Genomic DNA, 22,468 nt, shown 5'->3' with positions numbered 1-22,468 from the left:
CCACTGAGCTATTACTTCCATTACAGCCCTAGTTTGACGGCAGTTGAAACATTTACTGCTATAGGTTGTATAACCGTGACCTCACTGTCAATATGAACTGGGTTGCTGTATGTGCTGTACAGGGTTGTGTAATCTAAAGCACGCATCATCTCTCTTTCTGTATCGTTACTATTTTCGGCTGATGAGCTTTTGAGTTAATTGGGACAGTCGTGATGCTTGAAAACCAAAGCAGGAACTCCTGTGCAAAAATATTTTTATTTATTTTTTAAAGAGCTGGGCAGACAATAGAGAGACTAGCTCTTTGCTCTCCTGTCTATTCAAATTGTCTTTCACTTACCAGCCAGCGGCACATAAAAACTTTAAAGCACTTCAACAAAGCTTTAAAAGAGCTCTCAGTCAGCTATTTCAAGCAGTCACAATACCAAAGTCACAGACATTATTATTTAACAGTGGACTAGAGGCCTTTTCATTACCTCTGTGGCCGTCACACGAGAGAAATAAAAGAGCTTACTGCTGACTTGCAGGGTAATACTTTCCATATGCTACACAGGGTTTTAATGCCCGCTATAAGTATTTTTAGTTGCTGCTTAACAGTGTGTTGAGAGGGGTGAGAACAGTATGGCTGACAGTAGATTAAAACAATACAAATAAAATACAGCAATAGCTTAAAGGCTGAAGGTTTGCGCTAAAAACCTCAATGAGCTTCTATGAACTCAGTTTAGTAATCATCAATGTCTTCTTCTTTTACTGCCGGTGGAAAGAAGAGAAATTTAAGGGTTAGAGAAGCAGGTTTCATTAAAGTCCTGCGGCCAGGGACAACATTGTGGGTGGGGGGGGGGTAAATGAAACTCTCTTCCCTCTGTTAACACATCCCATGAAGGTGCCCTTGAGTTGTCAGCTTCTACAATGATGCACTTTGTTTTATAGTAGCAGTTCCATATTCCCATGATCATTAGTAACCGAGTGGATTCAAAGGTAATTAGAAGGGCTTCACCATATGTCAATACGTTTCATGTCATCTATCATCCCAAATGAGCATTCTGAACTATTGCTTTAGACTTTGCTTTCCACAACCGTCATTGTGTTCGACAGACCAGGTGATTGATCAGAATGAAATACTGTCAGTGCCTGCAAGTACACATTTGAATACAACTCTGCATATGACCTTAGCCTTATGAATATGAGGAACAAAAGCACAACAGTGATACTATATACATCTATATATATATATAGAAACTGTAGTTTGGCATACATTTGAGAGAAGAAAAGTCAGATCTTAGCACACCACACCTTAGAGCTTTACCTATATTGTGCATTTCTCTGTGTTTCTGTGTCTGCTTTTTATACACAAACTTCAAGAAAAAGGTTGTGTTCAGCTTGCAGGCCAATGAGGTTTGTTTCTCAAATATAATCTGAAGGATTTAACACCCATGCTGTTATTTGTGAGCGATCAAGTTGGATTTGTGTCAGTCATGAACATGTGGTTGTGCTTCAGAACTCGGAGTCACACTTCTATGTTGTAATCAAGTCCAACTAATGATGCTCTGAGTTATGTCAGCGTGTGTTGGGACGTGTGTGTGAAGTAAAGGACAGTTTAGAATCAGATTTGACCAGAAAAGGTATTTGAAATCCATTTTCACATATCAGTGGACACACACACACACACACACACACACACGCACACACACACACACACACACACACACACACACACACTGTCTACACTATGCCTCCTACATTCATACACCTCTTCTCTTACACAGACACACACACACACGCACACACTCACACACACACACAGACTTATAAAGTTTGGCATGGTGTCACATAACAGGGATGATGAGTACTGAAGGGAGGAGGAACTCTTACATAACCCTTTAGTTTCTATGAGTGTGTGTTATTGGCCCAATAAGGCCATGGCTCTCCCAGTCGCTTCTTGTGTTTATACCACAAATATAGAAGCCACACACGCACACACACGCACACACACACACACACACACACACACACACACACACACACACACACACACACACACACACACACACACGAAGATCCCCTGAAAAGGGAATCAGAGGAGAGAGAGTCAAGAGGAGATGGAGCAGGGAGAGGAGGGAATGGACCGTGTGCATGCACAAGAATCTTCTATTTGGGATTTTTTCAATTTGCTGTACTTCTGGAAAACTAAAAGGTTGTGTGCGTGTCTGAGCATATATAATATACTTGGGTGTAAAAACTCTGTCGATGAATGTGTCTGCGCAACCGCAAAAATGTGTGAGAGTGTGTGACAGCGGAGCGAGGGGAAGGGGGAGCTGTATTATTAAGCCGATACTTCCCAGATGTTGGCCGCACGGTGTAAACCAGAAACATAATCCTGGAGTGTGGATGTGCGTGTGTGTGTGTGTGTGTGTGTGTGTGACATGGTGTGTTTTTTGTGTGGGAGAAAGCTCTTCCACTCCTTCCGTCTCTTCCTTCATTCGCTCACCCCTGTCCACATCCTTCTCATCCCGCACTATATTTTCATTTGCTCTCATTATACTCTCAGGCAGCCAAATGCCAGTTTCACAAACAAATGCTGCGTCTGACAGTTCTCTGTGAAGGTCAGTAGCTTTGAAACAATGATCTGAACTTTCCGCAGCTATCATTCTCCCAACATTTAATATATTCTCACCTGCTCGTGGTACTCTATCCCCATGCTGAGAGTGTTGACGAGTATAGCGATCATGATCCCTCGGTTGAAGTATTTACTTTCCACGATCCTCTTCAGTTTATCCCTGAAGCCTACCCAGGCCCGAATAACTCCATTTTTTAAGTCCACGACCCCTCGTCGTCGACTCCGACCTCGTCCGCCTCTCAGATCTCCCCCCTAGAGCAAAGATGGGGGAGTCATTTAGAGTGAGGCAATAAATGTAAGTATGCTTGATTGAGGGTTTTGGATACAAAAACTATTTTATTTATTTTATGATGAACATAATAATCAGTAAAAACAAATATAAAATAATAGTATTTTCTGTGTGTCAAGACTTTCAAATGCAATTATTTAACCATTATAGAGAACATTGCCTTCTTAACACTTTCACCCACTGTGAATTTTTATTTGGTCTTCATCACCACCGTCATTAGGGCCAAATCACCACTCCAACAACCTTCCTGCTCATTGTTTACCATCATCATCAGTGAACCCCCGCACAGTCTGACCTGGGGGAAGTCGTGCAGTCCGTCCGCCTCTCCCCTGCCTCCCTCCAGGTCTCCCAGTTCCAGCTCCAAGGTCTCCAGGCTGCGGGCACACTGAGGGCAGCTGAGCAGCTCCAAGAGCAGAGGGCTGGGCACCACGCCTGCCAGCTGGTACAGCAGCCTCTGGCGACCTGAAGGGGGAAACGGGTGGAGACAGTCAAACATTGCCATGGCTTTTTTTCAGGCTGTCCGCATGTGCCGCTGTTGTCTCTCGAGCTTTATGTAGAAAGTCCATAGAACTTTATTTTGTATCTTTTTGCACCATTTTCCATTGTGAGAAACTGAATGCAAATATTGCTTTGTGATGAAAATACATTTTCAATCAAGTGTTTTGTTTCATATCTCTATGGTTATTAGATACATATCTCAAAAGCTAATATTATATCACAATATCACATAAAATATTATGTTTGCATCTTTACTACAAAACTCTCCATTACTACATTATCTTTGATTGATTGATGTTCAATTCTAGTATCTTTTTAAGAAAATACACAATATGTGTATATATATATATACACACAGTATATAATGTATATATATATATATATATATATATATATATATATATATATACACACACATCAGCCTTTCTTCCCGAAACCTGAAGTGCAGTGCTCCTGCTCCCAGTAACAATTAAGTTTTCCAGAACCTTCCAATTGACCAACTTTAAAGTCGATAGCATCCTCAAGGTCAGCATATTGCTGACAAACTTATCCTTGTTAATTGCCTTTTACTAACAACAATCCCTTGCAAGGCAAATGTTGTCAACATGTCTTGATAATTCATCCCCTAGCTAAAGTAAAGCAATCTCCGTCCACGGACAAATGCCTTAAGCAGGTGGCGGCTGGAATGAATGACTTGGCCTTGTGCATTGCCAAAAATATTTAACTGTTTAATTTGTGCCCACGAATCAAAACATATGGACAGTTTACTTAAATTGAGGTAACAAATTATATCTCTTGCGCATGAATGAATACATTTCTTTCTCTCTATGGCCACTCCAGGGCTCCTTGAGCCTGAGAGGCGAAACACAGGGCAAAAAAAAGTCCATAAATCATTCCCTGCAAGGCAATCCCAGCTGCTCGTTAAGCTCATTGCTTTGAATGCTGGATAATTGAAGGTGACTTAGATGAGGTCAACATTGTTATCAACTTCTCTCTTCTCTCATTTCAATTATGGTGACTGGGCAGTCATAACACAATATTCAGAGAAACAAAAAAATCAACCTGAAACAATTCAAGTAAGGGGCATATGTTCTCCTATTTCCAGGGGAAATTACATCATTGGATGTTTGTTCTTAGATTTTTCATCCATCAGCTTGTTTCTCCCACAATGTAGTTGAATATAATATAGTATTGTTTTATCGGAGGTACAAAACGGTATATCAGTGAAAAACACCAGTGGAATATTTAGTCAGAATTTCTCTTCCACATGTCAGTCAATGAGCTTGTGGATTATTTCAATTCTAAAATTACACATGTTATTGATGCCATTGCACCCACCAAGGTGAAGGGTGTCTCTGTTAAGAAAATATCTCTATGGAGAAATCCCATGCCGGTAAGAATAGAAAAAAAAAGAGTGACGAAAGGCTGAACGCAGATTGCATTTTTTTTTTTCGAGGTTCATTATCACATCTATAAAGAGAGACTTTGCTTTTATAATTCTGGAACTGAGAAATGCAAGGCAGTCCTTCTCTGACATCATTGCCAAAAACAATAATAATGCATGTGCCTTGTTTGCTACTGTTGACTGACTAACAAATAAATCCTCCTGTGTCAGTACCGTCTGAACTTTTTTGATGTTTTCCAGTCAGGCTTTTGACCTCACCACAGTACTGAGACGGCTCTTGTTAAGGTCTTCAACGACATCCACTTAAACAGACAGTAGCAGAATCTCAGTCTTGGTATTATTAGATATCAGTGTTGCATTCAACACGGTAGACCACAACATATTACTAGACCGACTCGAAAAATGGGTTAGACTATCTGGCACTATACTAAACTGGTTTAAATCCTACTTAAAGGACAGGGACTACTTTGTTTCTATAGGAAATTACACATCCTGAGCGGATAAATATAACATGTGGAGTTCCTCAAGGCTCCATTCTGGGGCCTCTTTTAACATCCACATGCTTACGCTGGCGTAGATTATGAAAAAACAATGAAATAAGTTACCATAACTACGTGGACAACACACACATTTACATAACCATTTCACCAGGGGACTATGATCAAATACATGTGGATGTGTCAGAATGTTCTTCAAATAAACAAAGAGGTAATTGTTTTTGGAGCCAAGCCTTGCCTTATATGAACTTTGCATTAGACAAGATAAACCCTTGTGTTGCGTTTTTTTTGTCAAAGACAGACAGAGATACAACGAAAGTGAGAAAGGACAGTACAATGATTCTGTGAGAATATAGTGTAAGTGAAATGTTGCATACAGTGTTGAAGGGATATCCTATCTCAGTAGAGAGCCAAAACAAGCCGCTTTCTGCAGTGAGTACTGCGAGCTCGCCCCCACAGTACTGTACAAGATCCTGGCTGACTCCCCTCACCCTTTGTTCTCTGACTGCATCCTGCTTAAACCTGTTTAAAGGAACTGCACCGTAGCTCATCATGACTTCTGGACACATCAGCTCTTCAAAAGCTAATACCTGAAGCTATAAAACAGGCTTGTGAGAGTTGTCATCATATTTCTTTATCTTTTATAATCTCTTGAAAATCACTGCTACAAATTAATTTCTATGTCTATATATTTGTTATGCTGTTTGCTATATAAGTGTTTTGACTCCAACTCTTGACACATTGTTTGCATTCTCACTAATTGTTTTAGCAAATGCCTTCAAGGGACAAAATATTTGTCTGGCAAAAAGCTTGTTCAAATGCACCCCAACCCCACATCACTTTATATTACATTAGATTAGATTACATTTAAACTATAATTAGATTTGGAGAATATATTCCCAAGAAACTCTAACACCATTACATTGCAAGGTTTAGCAGAGATGTAATCATCTGGCAAACATTTAGAAACTAAAGATTCGGAAATGTCCAACAGTGAATGGAGACTATTTACACATTTAGATTTGAGCTTTCAGTCAATTGCAAACCATTAAATGACACATTTGTAGTGTTACTCTCACTCAAAGAAGGAGTTATATCAACTGTGTGCAGATCAGCGGTGTATTGACTGTTTAACACTTAAACACACTTGTGATGTTTTTAAGCCTTTTACTTTTTTCGCACTCTTCCTCATGGCTGTCTTTTCTGTATTTATCATGTGTCACATAGTAACTCTTCAAACTAATTCATGTGCACTTAATTAAGTTTGAAGTGTCGGCAGCCAGCAGTGTGTAAATATGCGTGTGTGTGTGTCTCTGTCCATTTCTCTCTCTCTCTGCTTCATGCCGTCCCCCCAGCTAACCCTAATTTTGTTCTCCCTCTGCTCTTTTCTCTCTATTGATTTAATATATGTTTCTCTCTATGTCTTCCCCTCCTAGCCTTTCAATGTAAATCTAAATATTTCATACTTTATGCCTCTCTTCTCAACTCCATCTGTTTCTTCTTCCACATTTTTCAAAATAACATCGTCCCCCTGTGATTTTGTCTACGTTACTTTACACTGCCTTCTTTTTCTCTCTCTGCCACTCCCCACACACCGTGTTGATTCCCTCAATCCTCCTCTTCATCCACCTCTCTGCACTGATGGCAGTAGCACTTGATACATGGATTTCCTGTCAGGACTCCCTAAGTGCTGCTTGAGAAACATACTGTACACACACACACACACACACACACACAGAAGATGTAGAGAGAGGCTACCTCAGGTCGGACTTGTAAAGAGGACAGAGATATTTGCTAAAAGAAAGAGCAAGAAATGAAGATGAACACAGAAATTTCATAACAAAAAGATAATGGACCCCAAGGGAAATCCAGAGAATCAAGTAAAGATTGAGAAGAGAAATTAAAGGACAGTTAAACCCATTAGAAATAGAAAAAAAACTATATATGAATGATGAACGAGATTAATATTGTTCCCCTGAGAAAAAAAAGGGATATGTTTAATGACTTGTTTGACCGGTTGTCATGTGACATGTGTCAGGCTCCACCCTGTAACCTAAATCATGATTTTCTGGCTCGGAAAAAGATGATGTTAACCAATAAACCCAAACTCCAGACTTCAATGAAGTCCCTTAAGAAACCAACAGGTGATGTAACATTTCTACATCCATGTTTTGTTACTGTCTACGGTCTTTAAAGTGTGTGTGTGTTTGCGCATGTGTGCCCTCTTACTGTGTTGCCCCATGAGCTGGTAGAGCTTGTTCAGTGTCTCTGTGTGTTCAGATGCTGGGTGGTTTGGTGGGTGCTGCTCTGGGCTGTGCCCACACTGCTGGGAGTGGGGGGGCGGCGTCTTACTGCTGTAGCTGCACACAAACGACGGCAGTATGGTCGGATAGTTCATCCCCCCGTTCAGACGCCCGAGCAATGCCCCCATGCCCTGGGTGACAACCGACGGGCCGCCACTGTTATTTCCATTTGTACTTCCTCTCCGGACAGGAAGCGACTTCATCTCCAGCTCCTCCCCTCCTTCTCCATCCGTGTGCTCGGCGGTTGCCACGGTGATGGTGTGCTGCCCACCGTTGCTGAGGCGACAGTGCTGGTGCTGATGGTGCTGCAGAAGGTTATGGATCGGTCTCAACCACAAAGCGCTACCCGGGCCTAAGCCTCCGCAGCCCCTGCTGGAGCCGTGGCCGTGTCCGTTACCCCCACCGTTGCTGCCTCCACCACCGCCGTTAGGATTCACCTTTTTACGCCTTTTACTGGTCAAAGGACAAGAGACATTGATTATAATGAATAACTGAACATGGACGGAGAAAGTATTATTACCAGGTTTATAGAAAGCTGTAATCTTCATTCTTGGTGTGTGTGTGTGTGTGTGTGTGTGTGTGTGTGTGTGTGTGTGTGTGTGTGTGTGTGTGTGTTTATGAGGTTTAATCTAAATGCATCTCTCGGGTTGTGACTCTACAATTCTGGGTGCTATGCATAATGCAATTCTGTGAGATACAAAATTACCAAAGTACATAATTATTAAACGCTCATTACAAAACACATTTTAGTTGCCCCAAATGACTCATACAGTGTTGCAAATAGACACAGGAGGACCAGCAAAGACTGTGAACTGCTGGGGAAGGCCATGATTAATTTAACATGGAGATATCAGTAATATCAGAGATAATCTTCAAGCGTGCGTGAAATGAGTCCAACACAGGTCTTAAAGCTTTTGATGTCTCAGGCACTGACGGGTTTGGTTGTTTTTCCTGTTAAACTATTGCGTACTACTTTAAATTACTACTGTTTTGTTCAAGTAATTTAAAATGTTCTGTCTGTCAAGCCCTTGAAGCCCTTTTATAAAATAAATATTTAACTGGACATTACGGCATATAGAAAAATAACAATGGCACTAAAAAACAAACAGTCCGTATCTAACCTGTGCCACCCAGAGTATATCCTCTGCAGTCTGCGTGTGAACTTGCGATAAAGGTGGCTGATGTAGCGTAGCATCTCCTCGTAGCATGAGCCTGGTTCGCTGTAGCTGGCGAGCGTTGAGTCATTTGACATGTAGCGAGCACGCTGCTCCCTCATCAGGGCGTTCTCCCTTTGCTTTGTCTCAGAGAACTGGGTGGCGATGACCACGAGGCACAAGTTGATCATGAAGAAAGAGCCCACCTGGTAGGGGAGGTAAAGAATAGAGGGATAAAGCTGCTGCTTTGTAACGGTATAGGAGCAGTGTCATTGTGCTGTCAACTACAAGTAAATACTGTTACACAAATATGAAACATTTCCCCTTGCTGTTAAACTTCTTCATCAATATTTTATTTTACAAACTTCATCCCTTCTCGAGAAAAAAATAGATCGATTGTGATAGACAGTGGTTGAGACAGAAATGGACATAAATGAGAAATGTCAGAGAAAATAATAAAAAGACAATATGGAGAGTGCTCATCTAATTTCCAATCACTCTTTCAGTAACATACAGTAATGGCCTGTATTAGTGTATTACAGTGTATTAAAACACTGTGTGAACAAGAAGCCAAAGTAGGGTTTATGTAATATGGGATGAGAAAACTGACTTTGTTTTTATCATTGCTTAGAAATCTTCAAATTTAAATCCGGGTCTGACGAGACGGCCTTGACAGGAAGTTAGAAATATCTATGAAGTCTAAAAGAAATGTCTATTTAACAGACCATTACTGTGTGTTACTGAAAGAGTGATTGGAAATTAGATGAGCACTTTCTCCATATTTGTTTTAAATTATTTTCTCTGACATTTCTCATTTATCTCAATTTCTGTCTCAACCCCTGTCTATGACAATCGATCTCTTTTTTTCTTTCAGCTCTTTCTCACTCCCCCATCTTTTCCTCTCTCTCTCCTCTGAATGTATTATAAGCACTTTAACATCCAACGACAAGAAGGCAGAGAACTCATACGGCATTGTAATATATAGCTAAAGCTTGATAAAAGTTAAAATTATACACGATAAAAAGTCTGTGAAGTGGAGTGTTGTGCTCCAAGCCGAGTATAGTGGTTTGCATTAGAAAGGTTATTCTGGGTTTAACCAAAGTAGGACTGATGCAAGTACACACAAATATCTTAAGGAGCCACACGTTATACATATGCATGTTTGTGAGCTGCTGTAGGGCTGTGTGAAGAGGAGCAGGATTAAAGAAATGCGGATTTTAGATCAGAGTTCAGAGTGGTTTTATCACAAAATAGTCAATTTAAATATGATGACATACATATCTTCATATTCTAAACCCACTTGTAATTCATGCGCAAAACTGGACTTTGTTTGTGGATGTTACGGCCACGGCCTTATTTATCTGCGGGGGATTACTTTGTGGATGCATGCACCGTTGTGTCCCTATTTAGGTATGCAGGTTTGGATGTGTGACCGCCGCCCGCTTGATTGGCTGCGACACTTCCTCCTCCCACCTTGATGAAGACCGGCTGTGATTGGGGTGCACCTGTTCCGGTGGATACAAATGCCAGGCTAGCTCGACAGTCGGGGCGGCTGGTGTTGTCAGCCGCATGCCTCGTACTTGTGTGTGTGTGTGTGTGTGTGTGGATACTAGGGTATCGTATCTTGTGGGTTGAAATTCTGTGTTCTGTATCCTAACTAGACTAGTGTTGGAACTAGATTTACCGTTGCCGTAAATTGATTAGAAGTTTGCAGTGTTTTCTGTTAGGCACGTTAGGGTGCCCCGGCGCTGTTTTGTGTTCTTTTGTTGTCAAGTTTTCACCCCGAGTTTGTTTTGCTAATTTGGCTTTTATGCCTTATTTGCTCTTGTGTTAAGAGCCCTCCTTTTGTTCTTTGTGGTGTCGTTAAAAGCAATTGTTTGTCAAATTGTCCACCATATTTAATAAATATCTTATTTTACCATCAACATCTGGTGTATGTTACTCCCTTTTCCCTTGCCGAGCCGGGGTCGTAACAGTGGATCACTCCACAAACAAAGTCCAGGCAGGATTCAATTGAAACATTTAGTTCCATGTGGTTTGGTCCATGTGGTTCTGGGAAAGATACTTTGGACCCATTCAAAAGTGTGATTTTTAATTAATTTCCTAGTAACACATTCAAATATCAGGGAAGGTTGTTATCGAAAAAAGAAATATATACAAGAGGGTACTTACGATAATGAGCAGTATAAAATATACAAAATTGTAGAAGGAGTGAGCGTCCATGACATAGTACATGATATCTACCCATCCTTCCAGTGTGATGACCTGGTGGTGAGGACAGAGAGACACAGAGAGACAGACATTGTATTATAATGAACGGGAAAGTAGAGAAAACATTCCTTCGTAGCTCTGCCTACGTTTTTCATTCAAATACACCCACGCACGCATTGCCACACAAACACATACACACACACTCAAAGTACACAGCAGTCAGATGCAGTACATTTCCAATTCTGTTTTTAATGGCTATTCCTCAGAAGAAAGCCTGTGGAGTCCCTCCAACCTCGTGTGTGTGTGTGTGTGTGTGTGTGTGTGCGTGTGTGTGTGTGTGTGTGTGTGTGTGTGTGTGCGTGTGTGTGTGCGTGTGTGTGCGTGTGTGTGCCAGGGGACTGACGCAGCTCTTTCATGTTAGCCACTATGCTAATGAGCAGTTGAGATGCTGAGACCTGAAAGCGGTGGCTCAGCTCAGCCAAGCCGTTAATACACTCACCTCTCAACGTTTACACCTCGGCTAGCGTAACACATTACAGCATTAAGTGCCACGCAACAACGGCGTGAGCAAACCTACACCAAACAAAATGTCCAAACACACGTGCAACAGGCGCGTGCACGCAGACTTGTGTATTTATAAAGAATAATACACAGAGATACCATAAACAGACACCACAAATGCATATTATGCAGACACACACACACACACACACACACACCCCCAGGGGCGACTAATCCGCTGTCTGTTGGAGTGCTCTCCTTGCACCAGATTAACAAAAGAGCCGAGGATTCTCATTTCTGAGCAAAAATACACCTGTAAAATCATGGATGGATTACTGAACGGGCATACAAGGCACGGGCTCAGGGGCCCAAAGTGTAAGGGGCCCCCCTTTGCCTTCACCTACAACATGTCCCTCAAAGAGACATGAACCAACCAGGAAGAGACTCAAAACAACATCTTATTTAGAAAAATGAAAGAAAAGGACAATTCATAAAGGACTATCATCTCCTGAGTAGCTCATGTTACTATAAATATTCATCTTGTGTCAAGTCATGTTGTAAAACCGCAGGAAAGATTCCCAGCTGACACTGCTTTAATTTAAGAGAGACAAACGTGATAACCTGAACTAATCCTCTGCTCCCACCTTAAAGATCAGAGATGGCAAGCATAGCATGGAATCCTGTAGTTCATGCTAATGACATACATGCTGAGCAGAGAGCACGTTTAAGATGTCTTTGGGGAATGGCTTAACCAACACATTGTTATTGAGCCCAAATAGATTTACCTGACAGAACTGTCAACTTGTTACACTCGGAATGGGCAGATTCAAAGGTCTGGACCCAGGCTAATGGATAGCCTGGCAGAACGTGTGTGTGTGTAGGCGGTCAATAGTCATTAACTCGCAGGTTAATAGAAACCATGGCCAGATAACCCTGAGATGCCTTCGCTCTCCTGGTCCTACTTCATCTCTCCTGACAGAGGTCAGTCCAGTGCCTGCTTCTTAAACCATAGTTCAGGACTTGGTTTGACTTGACATCTTCCAGTAAAATCAATTGTTATCACAAACTAGGTGGGACCTTATGAAGCCAAAGGCGTGTGGTGGGTACCCAATGTGACCTGTTAAAAGCTTTTTGTTCTCTGCAGGAGTCCCAGGGTAACCCTGAATTAACTGAATTTGGGACCATGGGCTGAAATGTTTTCAAAAACCTTGCATGGAAATGTATAATTCATCTTCGTTATATTTACAGATACTAAGGGAATAAGGCTGTAGACTGGGATAACAAGCCAAGCAACTCATTTAATATTCAGTAGAGTCTTTTTTCTTTTTCTGTCTCCCTCTGTCTCTGTATCCCGATCACTTTTATTTCATTCTCGCTCTCTTTTGCTCACTGTGTCTATTGCACAGTGTGTCTATTGCAACTTAATGCTGTATGCATTAGAATTGACATGCAATATACAGTAGATATTTTATATATATATCCTAAAACACACAGACCATAAGAACCAGACGATACAAACTACTGCTAGTCCTCCTACACCACTACACTGGAGTGTGCCGCTAGCAGCATCTCCTCACCACAGAGACGGATCGGTATCTGGCAACTAATGCGTACTACTTTTGCAATCTTTTCCATCTACCACTTTAACACTTACTACTGATCCTAAAATGCACATACACACATCAAATACCTGGGCAAAAAAAAAATCTCATCTAAGACTCAAAGTGATGCTCGCTAAACCATCACAAAGAAAATCAACAAATCTGATCTTTAAAGCCTCTAACTGCGAGTTGAGACCAAACACACACACACAAACTGGAAATTGTGAGTACCTAACAGGGATTAGTACGTCAGTGTGTGTGTGTGTGTGTGTGTGTGTGTGTGTGTGTGTGTGTGTGTGTGTGTGTGTGTGTGTGTGTGTGTGTATTAGACACAGAGACAGATCTATCTGTGTGTGCTGGACCGCTCTATTAGACGGGAACTCCTATCACAACAGTACAGACAGTGTTAGCAAAAAGACTGTGATAAGAAAAAGCCTTCCACGGTCTCGCAGGGGAGCTGGAATCAACAAGATGAACAAAATAACTTTATACAACCAGCATGTAAAGGGGAAATGGCTTTCAGGTCATGATATATGCCCTCTGATGGCCTGAATGGAAGGAACTTCTAAAAAGGATGACTTTTTTTCAACACACCTGAAAAAAAACTAGTTAATTCTGTGTTGTTCTTGACTGATGATTGATTTTGTGTGTGCAACAGATTAGCATTTTAACTGGCTTGCCATATATAACCTCACAATCCAGCCAGGCATATTTTGTCACGCTAAAAACAAGGCTGGCAAACTACGCTTTCTATTAAGAGTTACCTTATTTTGCACAACTTTCTGCATGAATGGAACCAAATGTAGCTCTCTGGAAAAAGTCTAATTGTGAGCGTAATGCTTTTTTTTTTGTGAGGAAGAGAATTTACAGTTTAACATGGTAAGTAAAAAAAAGAAAATAATTCAGGTTAGCCAAGCTACAGCGTCTATGCTGACGTAATGATGAATTAAACTTACAAAATACAAAACTGATATATTCAAGAGCAACTTAACACCATGGTAAAATATTTTAACTTTGTTGAGGTGTACTCCAGGAGCCCATGACAACACTGTTGGGGCTTGTTACAGGTGCAACACATTTCTGCTGCATGTGGTTTGGTGAAATAGGCTTGAAACTTTCAACCAGCAGGGACACAAAAACATTGCTTTTCTCCCTGGTGTTAAGGTACTCTTTCAAATATAATCTACCACAAATACTTGTTAATAATAATACACAGTTTGTGCTCCATGATTTTCCATATCTGCACACTCACTCCTTCTTACCTGGAATATGGCTATCCAAGCATAGCCGATATTGTCAAAGTTGACAGCTCCCTTGTGAGGGTTGAGGTCTCCGGGGCGACACTCATTATAGTACTGGTTCCAGTTAACACAGCCGTTAACACTGGCCCCGCCCATTCCGATCAGAGCTGAACTTTGGTGGGGAGCGGCCAATGAGCACTCGGCCTCGCCCTCTGTTTGGTTCGGCAAACTGTGGCAGCGCAGCATCCCGTTCTCGCGGGGAGCCGAGCAGATAAATGGGCTGTCTTCACCCTCCTCGGACATGTAGTAGGGACTCATGGACAAGTTGTACATTCTGGATGGAAAAAGAATAACAAAAACAAATGGCTATGTTACAGGATATTAATTATGGATACATTTAGCTTTTAGATCAATCAAACTTGTTGTTGTTGCACATTTTCTATAGTATATTATTAATCCTGTAGATACGCTGAGAACAGAGTAATGTAAGGAAAATAGAAGACGCAGAATGTTTCATTTGTGATTAGAAATAGGAAAAGATTTATTCTTAAATCAAATACTGATTCGTAATCATTCAATGATGGGTTTGTCATTGTCTAAAGGTTTAAAAGTGCTTGTATAGAAAAAAAGAAATACATAAATCCTCCCCAGGACATTGACTGCGGCAGATAATAATCCTTTTGCTTTCGCAGAAAATTACAAAAAACATTTATTGCACTGAGAACACTTTTTAATGTCTTTTGTGGCATTCACCAAAGAGCAGGATCAGATTATTCTATTTTATACTTGTTACGGTGTGCTCCTACATAGAAACCTGCATTAGATGTTAGCAAACAGTGTAATCACTCAATGAGAGTGCCTATATCATTGAGTTTTTCTTAAATGGCACACATCCAATCACAGATGTTATCTTATCTTTGGACAAAACACCTCCGGCGACAACGACCGACTACTACTCCCACGCTGTTTTCACACTGTGTACACTTAGACTGTGTGTTCTCTTCTTCCACAGCATCTCAATCAGTGATTTACACTCTTACTCCTCTGAACAACAGAATAATGGGGAAGATGAACCTTGTGTCTTATAATTGCTTCGTAGCTCAACAATGAAACTACAGCTGCTGCAATCAATACAGCAGAGAATGTTAAATGAAGTAGCTTCTGCAGCTCCAGCCAAAAATGGAGAATATCTACTTTGCTACTTAGTCAAATATAATTGTGTTCTCTTGTTGGGTTCAGACAAATATCATAGAATATGTAGGAAGTGCAGTATAACCATCACTTTGTCCCTTAAATAATTCTGGTTGCACATACAGTTTGCACACCTCATTCAAAAAGAGAAAATCACCTATTTAATAAAACATGCTCATTATTTTGAAGGTATTTTGCATTTTAAACTAAACAGCATGTATGAGCTCAAAAGCTTAGCCAGCAAGGCATAATATTAGTATCCATGGTGACATCATTTTCTACCATTAGCAGGAAACAGCTAAGTGCATCCCACAGTTTACCTGCTCAGATATCCTCTCCCCTTTAAAGTGGAGAGCCCTCCACAATGTGCCTTTTTTACGGAGTGACATTCACTCTTTAAGTACTGGTGGGGAGGGAGCAGTTCGAGGAAGGATTGTCTATTGATCGACTCCATTCCTGTTCTGTTTGTCCCCTGTAACCTGCTTCTCTGTTGCCGTACTGTCTAATTACTGTGTACGCTACTTTAATGTTGTAGATCGTGAAGGTGGGGCGGATTTTAATGACTTCATGCTGCTGCGTAGCTTGTTAATTTCCTTTTAGGGATAAGGTCTTATCTTAATCTATAATAATAATACATCATCATTTACTAAATACATTTAGTATTACACATCAGAATCTGTAAAGTCACTCACGTTATCAAGTAAATGCTTTGAAGTAAAAAGGACAATATTCCCCTCTAAAATGTACTGCAGTGGTTTAGAAGTATACAATAGCATGCAATGGAAATGCTTCATGAAAGTACACGCAGCTCAAAATAGTATTTAACAAGTACTTGAGTAAACGTACTTCAATACTGATAGTCAGGATTTATATTGTACTGGAGGCGAGACAACCATTTGTTCTGAGAGAGAGAACACAGCAGCCTTGGTTATGAAATATTAAGCCGCTGTCCTCTTTCTGTCTTTCTCTCTTACACACAGGAAGGATACAGCAACATTAACACTGGTACAATGTGTGCCATTACATCAAAACAGAATTAGTTCAAGGATACCTAAGTGACATTGTTGGCCTCCTGCGGTTGTGGACATTGAAGCAGTTTCTCTTTTGCATTATTTCAATCCCCACAGCTAAATTGGTGACTGATCTTTTTTTTGTTTTTTGTCTGTGCATGTGGTAACGCTAACCCTGTGTGTGTCGTTTGGGAAATAGTGTTTGTTTGTCTGTTGCTCTTTTCTCAGAAGAGGTATTCTATCTTATTTATCAAAAGACAAGATATATCTGGGAGCACAGGTGTGTTTAATATTTTTCATAAAGTGTGCAGTGTAGAAGGAAATGCAGCTTTCCCGAGTCTGCACCTTATCAAAGTTGTTAAGTGTCTGTAATGTTTTGGGTCAGTCTATTTTTTCCACTCAGATTTGGGACTTTTATCACTTAATTCCTGAGTTTGAAAAGGTTTTCTGTTTAGTAATTTGCTTTTATGTTGATTCTACCTCCAAGGTAGTGAAAGTGTTTAGTTTTTTTCTAGGGACAAGGGCATTATCTGGAATATTATAATATTAGTTTTTTTCTTCTTGGGATATATTCAAGCTTTACTTTACAACCATCTTAAAAACATGAAAACAACATCATCTGCAAAGTGAAGTTTTCTCTTTTCACGTAGGACTTTAGAACTGGTGCATTGGACGGCTCTAAATGACATTTAGACAATGAATGCAAGTTCATTGGACACATAATAACTAACATGGGGCTGACACTACAGTCTAATCTCATTCCACATCCACATTTCTTTCTCTGTCCTTCCCTTTCTCTCTTTGCATGTACGTGAGGTCATACGGTGGTTTGCATCTTGAGGGCGCGATGCAGTTGTGTACTCTAACAAGTTGCAATTTCTCTATTTTTTTGCTACAGGCAACAGCTGACTGATATACCATACGACAACGCCACACAACTCAAGAGAGAGAAAATGAAAGAAGCAGGATGAGGAAAAAGAACAACGATGTTAACAGTAGGAGAGGGGGAAAGGGCAGAAAGAGAGAGAGAAATAAAGAAAGATCATGTTTGAGTTAAGTGATCTGAGCGTGTTTGAAGAGTCCATGTGTGCATGCTGGCGGCAGTGCAGGTCACCATATGGATGTGGAGAACAGCACCTGCAAAGAAGTGTCTATGTACCTTTTCTGTTAGGACGAAATTAAAAATTGTTTGCAACTTCTAAGTCTACTGAGGGAGTTTGTATTTTCACTCATCTCTGCTTTGTCTATACTAATTCTCACTCTCACCAAAGTGCTTCTTCCGTTAAATCTAATCTAGATTAGACCATGGTCATGAGGAGGCTATTTGCTGGGACCACTTGTGCTACTTTCAGTCTGGAAGAAAATTAGGAAACACATATACTGTATCACAAGTTCAAATGTTCTTACGTCCTGATGTCTTCTCCCAGGAAGCAGCGGTTGCGCAGTAGCCCCGCCCACAGCTGGACTCCCACGATGCCAAAGATGAAAAAGACAAAGAAGCAGAGGAGAAGGACGTTTCCCAGCATGGGCAGGGTGTCCAACAGCAGTGTCACCAAGATCCTCATACCTAAATAGTGAGACACAAAAAGTAAAGATGTTATCAGATTTGCATGTGGTGCAGCAGCCCTCTGGTTATCCCACACCCTGACAACCTCTATTGATCTTGTGATCTTGGAACCCACAACTTCACGCCCACAGCCAACATAATTACGAGTTATGACGATATTGAAACTGACAGTTTGACATTATTTCATCCTTTGGGATTTGAACTCACAGCTAGTATTATCTAACCACACGCGTTCAGCATCCATCTCCAGCTGTCAGATGTGTTTAGCGTCAGCAGAGTTGGGGATCTAGTGCCTGAGGTCCCTCACAATGTGTTCTGTCTCCTTTCACACGTATATATATACATACATATACATACATACATATACATATACATATATATATATATATATATATATATATATATCACAGCCTTGTCACAATGACCACACTTACAGTATGGCAATTTTTTATAGTTGCACTGCTAATTTGGACAGTGGCAATGATACTCAAACTGAAATCTCCTTAAGTCGCCAAAATCTAATGTCCTGGCTGTTTGTGCTGTGCCTCTGCATGAGAAATGTTTCCCTAAATCCATTATCATTTAGTGACACGTGAAAAACAAAAAACTAAAAAGCTTAATTATCTGGATGGGCCTTCACTGCACTAATATTACTATTAGCATTTGTATTAATGTCCACTAAGTCGGAGGGAAAACATAATACTCATAACTCATAATATTATAAAGTATCATTAGTTGTTCATGTTTTATTTTTTTTCTAGGGCTGTTAAGCGATTAAAAACATTTATCTAATTAATTACAAGCTTTGTGATTAATTAATCTAAATGAATCGCATATATCAATATTTGCTGTGAGAAGCATTTCAAAATATTCAAATGGTTTTTGGAAGATGAGTGAATCAATGAGTAGCATTATAAACTGGTCAACATGTCTTTTATTTCAATACTATTCCTCCAATATCTTGTATGCCACAATTATCTTAGACAACACAGACCAACAGTTTGACATAAAGCATAACATCTTTCATTGCATAATAAACAATATGTTGTGGCGGTTTAATAGTTGTGTCATATGAAGCCATGTGTAAAGCCTCAGTTAGCCCCCTGTCCTCTACCACCTGCAGTCTGTTGCAATACATTTCCTGATGGAGTTGTTAATGTGTCTCAGGTAGACCGCCTCATTCTGCGTCTGAACGCCTGATCGAGAGATGACGAGACGGGTCGCTCACTTTAGCATCAGTGGCGGTGCTAGCTAGCTCCGAGCTAGCTGCTAAGTGCTTTGCGTTGAGGTGGTATATATATATATATATTTCAGCCTGAAGTTCTCCGATGGTTCGAACATTTTTTGCAGCAGGAATCTCACAGAGCGGAGCATCAACAGTTACATCCGGGAGTTTATTAAATGTAAACATCCGTTCACTGGGCCAAGTGATGGGGGGGGGGGGGGCATCTAAGAGCACAATTAATCTGCGTAAATGTTTTTGTTGCGTAATTCTTTCTGTGATTAATTAATCGAAATTAACGCGCTAATTCAACAGCCCTAGTTTTTTCTCGTGTGCTTCGACGTACACTCATAAGCCACACAGTTGCTTTCCAGAACATACTTTCTAGTAGCAAAACATGAAATCACCTAAAATGGGTTTTTCGTGTAGTCTTCACAATATGGGATAGGGAAACATAAGAAAAACTATACTCTAAATGTATCCATCATTCATCCATCCTTCCTTAAAGATTTACTAATAAAACCAGCTGCAGATCTACAGTAGCATGTGAGATAATGTGTTTTTGTGAAATATGTGACAGCCAGGCAGGTGAGGGTCAATCCGTCAGACCATTGCTCTAATGAAATGTGGTACAAACACAAAACCAGAACATTGATTAAATGCCCAGTTTAAATCATTGTCTCATCACCATTCTGTCTCGTATGATCTTGTGTTCTGACTTATATCTAACACTTTTACCATAACTTACTGTTTATGTCTGTCAACCGGCTATTCTCCGTTTCCCATTTCCCCCAAAATAGAGGTCACGCAAAGGGGGCAAACTGAGAAAACCTTACGCACACTCTGATGATATTTCTCATCATAAAACTGAAAAAAAGAGTATGTCTTTGTGCATGCTTGAGGTAGACAGCAATACTCTGGAGACACGAGAGTATTGCTTGTGTGAATAAAACACATGGAAAAGTACACATGCACACACTGAGTGCACAGTGCACAGATGCCGTACTCTTGAGGCATCCGTGTAAAATCTGCTCAAACACAAACATCTCACAGCATTGACATCCCCCTAAGCAGAATAATAATGGTTTCTCTATACACCATTGTTGGTGCGGAGATGTGATTCAGCTATACACTGAATGTCATTTCTTAGAACAATACAGACAGGGTTAGAAAATGCAAAAGATTTAAAACCAGATTGACATTGCGTTCACTCGCAGAGTTACAATGCACTCTGGTAGGATTAATTAAACTAATGCAATCTAATGGTCTGGACTCGATGAGAGCATTTGAAACAGAGAACGGCAACTGTACAGAAAGTCATGCCACAGGGATCAATTATTTCTAAAGCCTGGATATGGAATAATTTGAAAATCCTAAAATGTGTCAAAATGTTATGGTTTTTTTCCCTTTGATATGGTGAGGAAACAAGCAGGATTGTGGATTTGGGCGTTAATCTTTGAGAAGGTTTTTTTTAATAAAGGCTTCAAATTGCTTCTTAGATTAGATCTGGGAGGAATATGTTAATGTGAATCTCTGTCATCGGTAGACAGGCAAATGACTATGATGAACAAATAGCTTTCCACAATCATTTTCCAACCACACTGTCCATGCATTTCAGTTATGGTAAAACATGTGCAATGTGTGATATCATCTGTGATGAAGAAGCAGATAATAATAAACAAATAAATAAAGGAATGATGTGAAATAAATAATTATTCAGAACAGTCGGGTTCTGGTTTTCTGAAAAATATTTATAATGTGAAATGAGCATAGTGGTGACTAAATGAAGCGTTAGCTGGGTTATATGGACCTTTGTGGACATAACATCAATCAATATAGAGAAGTCGTAAAACATTTTTTATCCAGTACTTAAAGAATCTACCATCAAACTATGACAACACAACCAAACACAGACAGGAAACTACACAATGCCTAACAGTCACCAGTGTTAGATTACACATGTTTCTAACTGTTAGATTACCCTCAGGCCTCAGCAATGTCCACCTTTAAAAACAACATTTCCCATAAGCCCTAGATGTTTAATGGTTTAATGTCATGAATTGACAGAAGAGGCGAGTATGTCAGCGAGTCGAGGGGTCGCGGCTAGTTTAGAAATGTCTGTAATAACAGCAGAACAGAGAGGGGTGGATTCTGTAGAAGTTGTTAGACAACAGATTACAGATGGAAATCAGAAGAAAAGGAAATTAGAAGAGAGTGTTGATGAGTTTTATGGATATGGATAAAAACAAATTAGAATTGCGTAAGTAACTGCTGCTGCACTTTTTTCTTCTTCATGGGAGCTGTAGTTTTTGCTCACAAGGTAATTGTCGTGGGGCCCAGAGAGTTCTGCTCATTGTATCTAGGCTACAGCACAAAAACACATTTAACATCTGTCTAACGATGAATACTTCCCATCCATTTAGGCAGAAAGACAAACAGAGAGACGGAGTGATTGCAGATTGGTTAGAGGCAAACAGACGGTAAGTCGGGAGAGAAAAACTTTAGTCTGGCTGTGAGCCCTGCTGGCTCGCTCCCAGAAACACTCCATCACTGATCACATTTCAGATGAAAAAGAAAACAAAAGATTAGAGTCTAAAAGAGAGAGAGAAAATGAGGTAAGCTAGTGTTAAACATCCTCCGGGTGAGTATATGAATCCGAGGGCTTTGGGCTATGTTTGTGTCTTTTTTGTATCTGCACTGACCTTGAGTTTCCAGCCACAAGAAATACCTCTCATTGTAAGTCTATCCCTCCTTTCTTCTCCCCGTCTACCTCCATGTGTCAGAGCCTTCAGGGAGCAACTGAAAACTTGTTACAATAAATAATACAAGTTTCACTTCACCTTGTCCATGGCTCTAAAGATGTTCCTCTGGGCTACTGTTAGCTTAGCAATGAGGTTACATCTTCAGTCCTCGCAGAGGTAGAACAACACAGTGAATGTGTGTGTGTTCCTGTGAGTGAGACTGTGATCATGGCTGGAGAGAAACAGACAACCTGCCAGGCTTTACGATTGTATTTGGTCTGTCTGCAGTGCCCAAAGCAACCACACACAAACTGAAACACATGCGCACTTACTTGTACAAACATTTAACGTCATCATTTACGTGGGAGAATCTCGGGTCATACTGTGTCGCATGCTAACAACAGGCTTTATCTGGGGAAGTGG

The 22,468-nt window shown here is 40.5% G+C and overlaps 1 protein-coding gene across 1 annotated transcript in view; it reads right to left on the bottom strand.

The window, feature by feature from the left end:
* Positions 1-22,468, bottom strand: part of cacna1ha (calcium channel, voltage-dependent, T type, alpha 1H subunit a) — a 113,897-nt gene that overhangs the window by 30,077 nt on the left and 61,352 nt on the right. Inside the window, exons 5-11 of the mRNA XM_029437042.1 lie at positions 17,923-18,082; positions 14,336-14,648; positions 10,933-11,025; positions 8,728-8,966; positions 7,533-8,059; positions 3,199-3,365; positions 2,672-2,866 (exon numbers count right to left, since the gene is read on the bottom strand). Coding sequence (XP_029292902.1) covers positions 2,672-2,866; positions 3,199-3,365; positions 7,533-8,059; positions 8,728-8,966; positions 10,933-11,025; positions 14,336-14,648; positions 17,923-18,082 — 1,694 coding nt within the window. The remainder of the gene's footprint in view (positions 1-2,671; positions 2,867-3,198; positions 3,366-7,532; positions 8,060-8,727; positions 8,967-10,932; positions 11,026-14,335; positions 14,649-17,922; positions 18,083-22,468) is intronic.

Source organism: Cottoperca gobio, chromosome 8 (genome assembly GCF_900634415.1).
Source record: "Cottoperca gobio chromosome 8, fCotGob3.1, whole genome shotgun sequence".
Taxonomy (NCBI): Eukaryota; Metazoa; Chordata; class Actinopteri; order Perciformes; family Bovichtidae; genus Cottoperca; species Cottoperca gobio.
The sequence above is the reverse complement of the archived record's forward strand: the minus strand, read 5'-3'. Positions and strand labels throughout refer to the sequence as shown.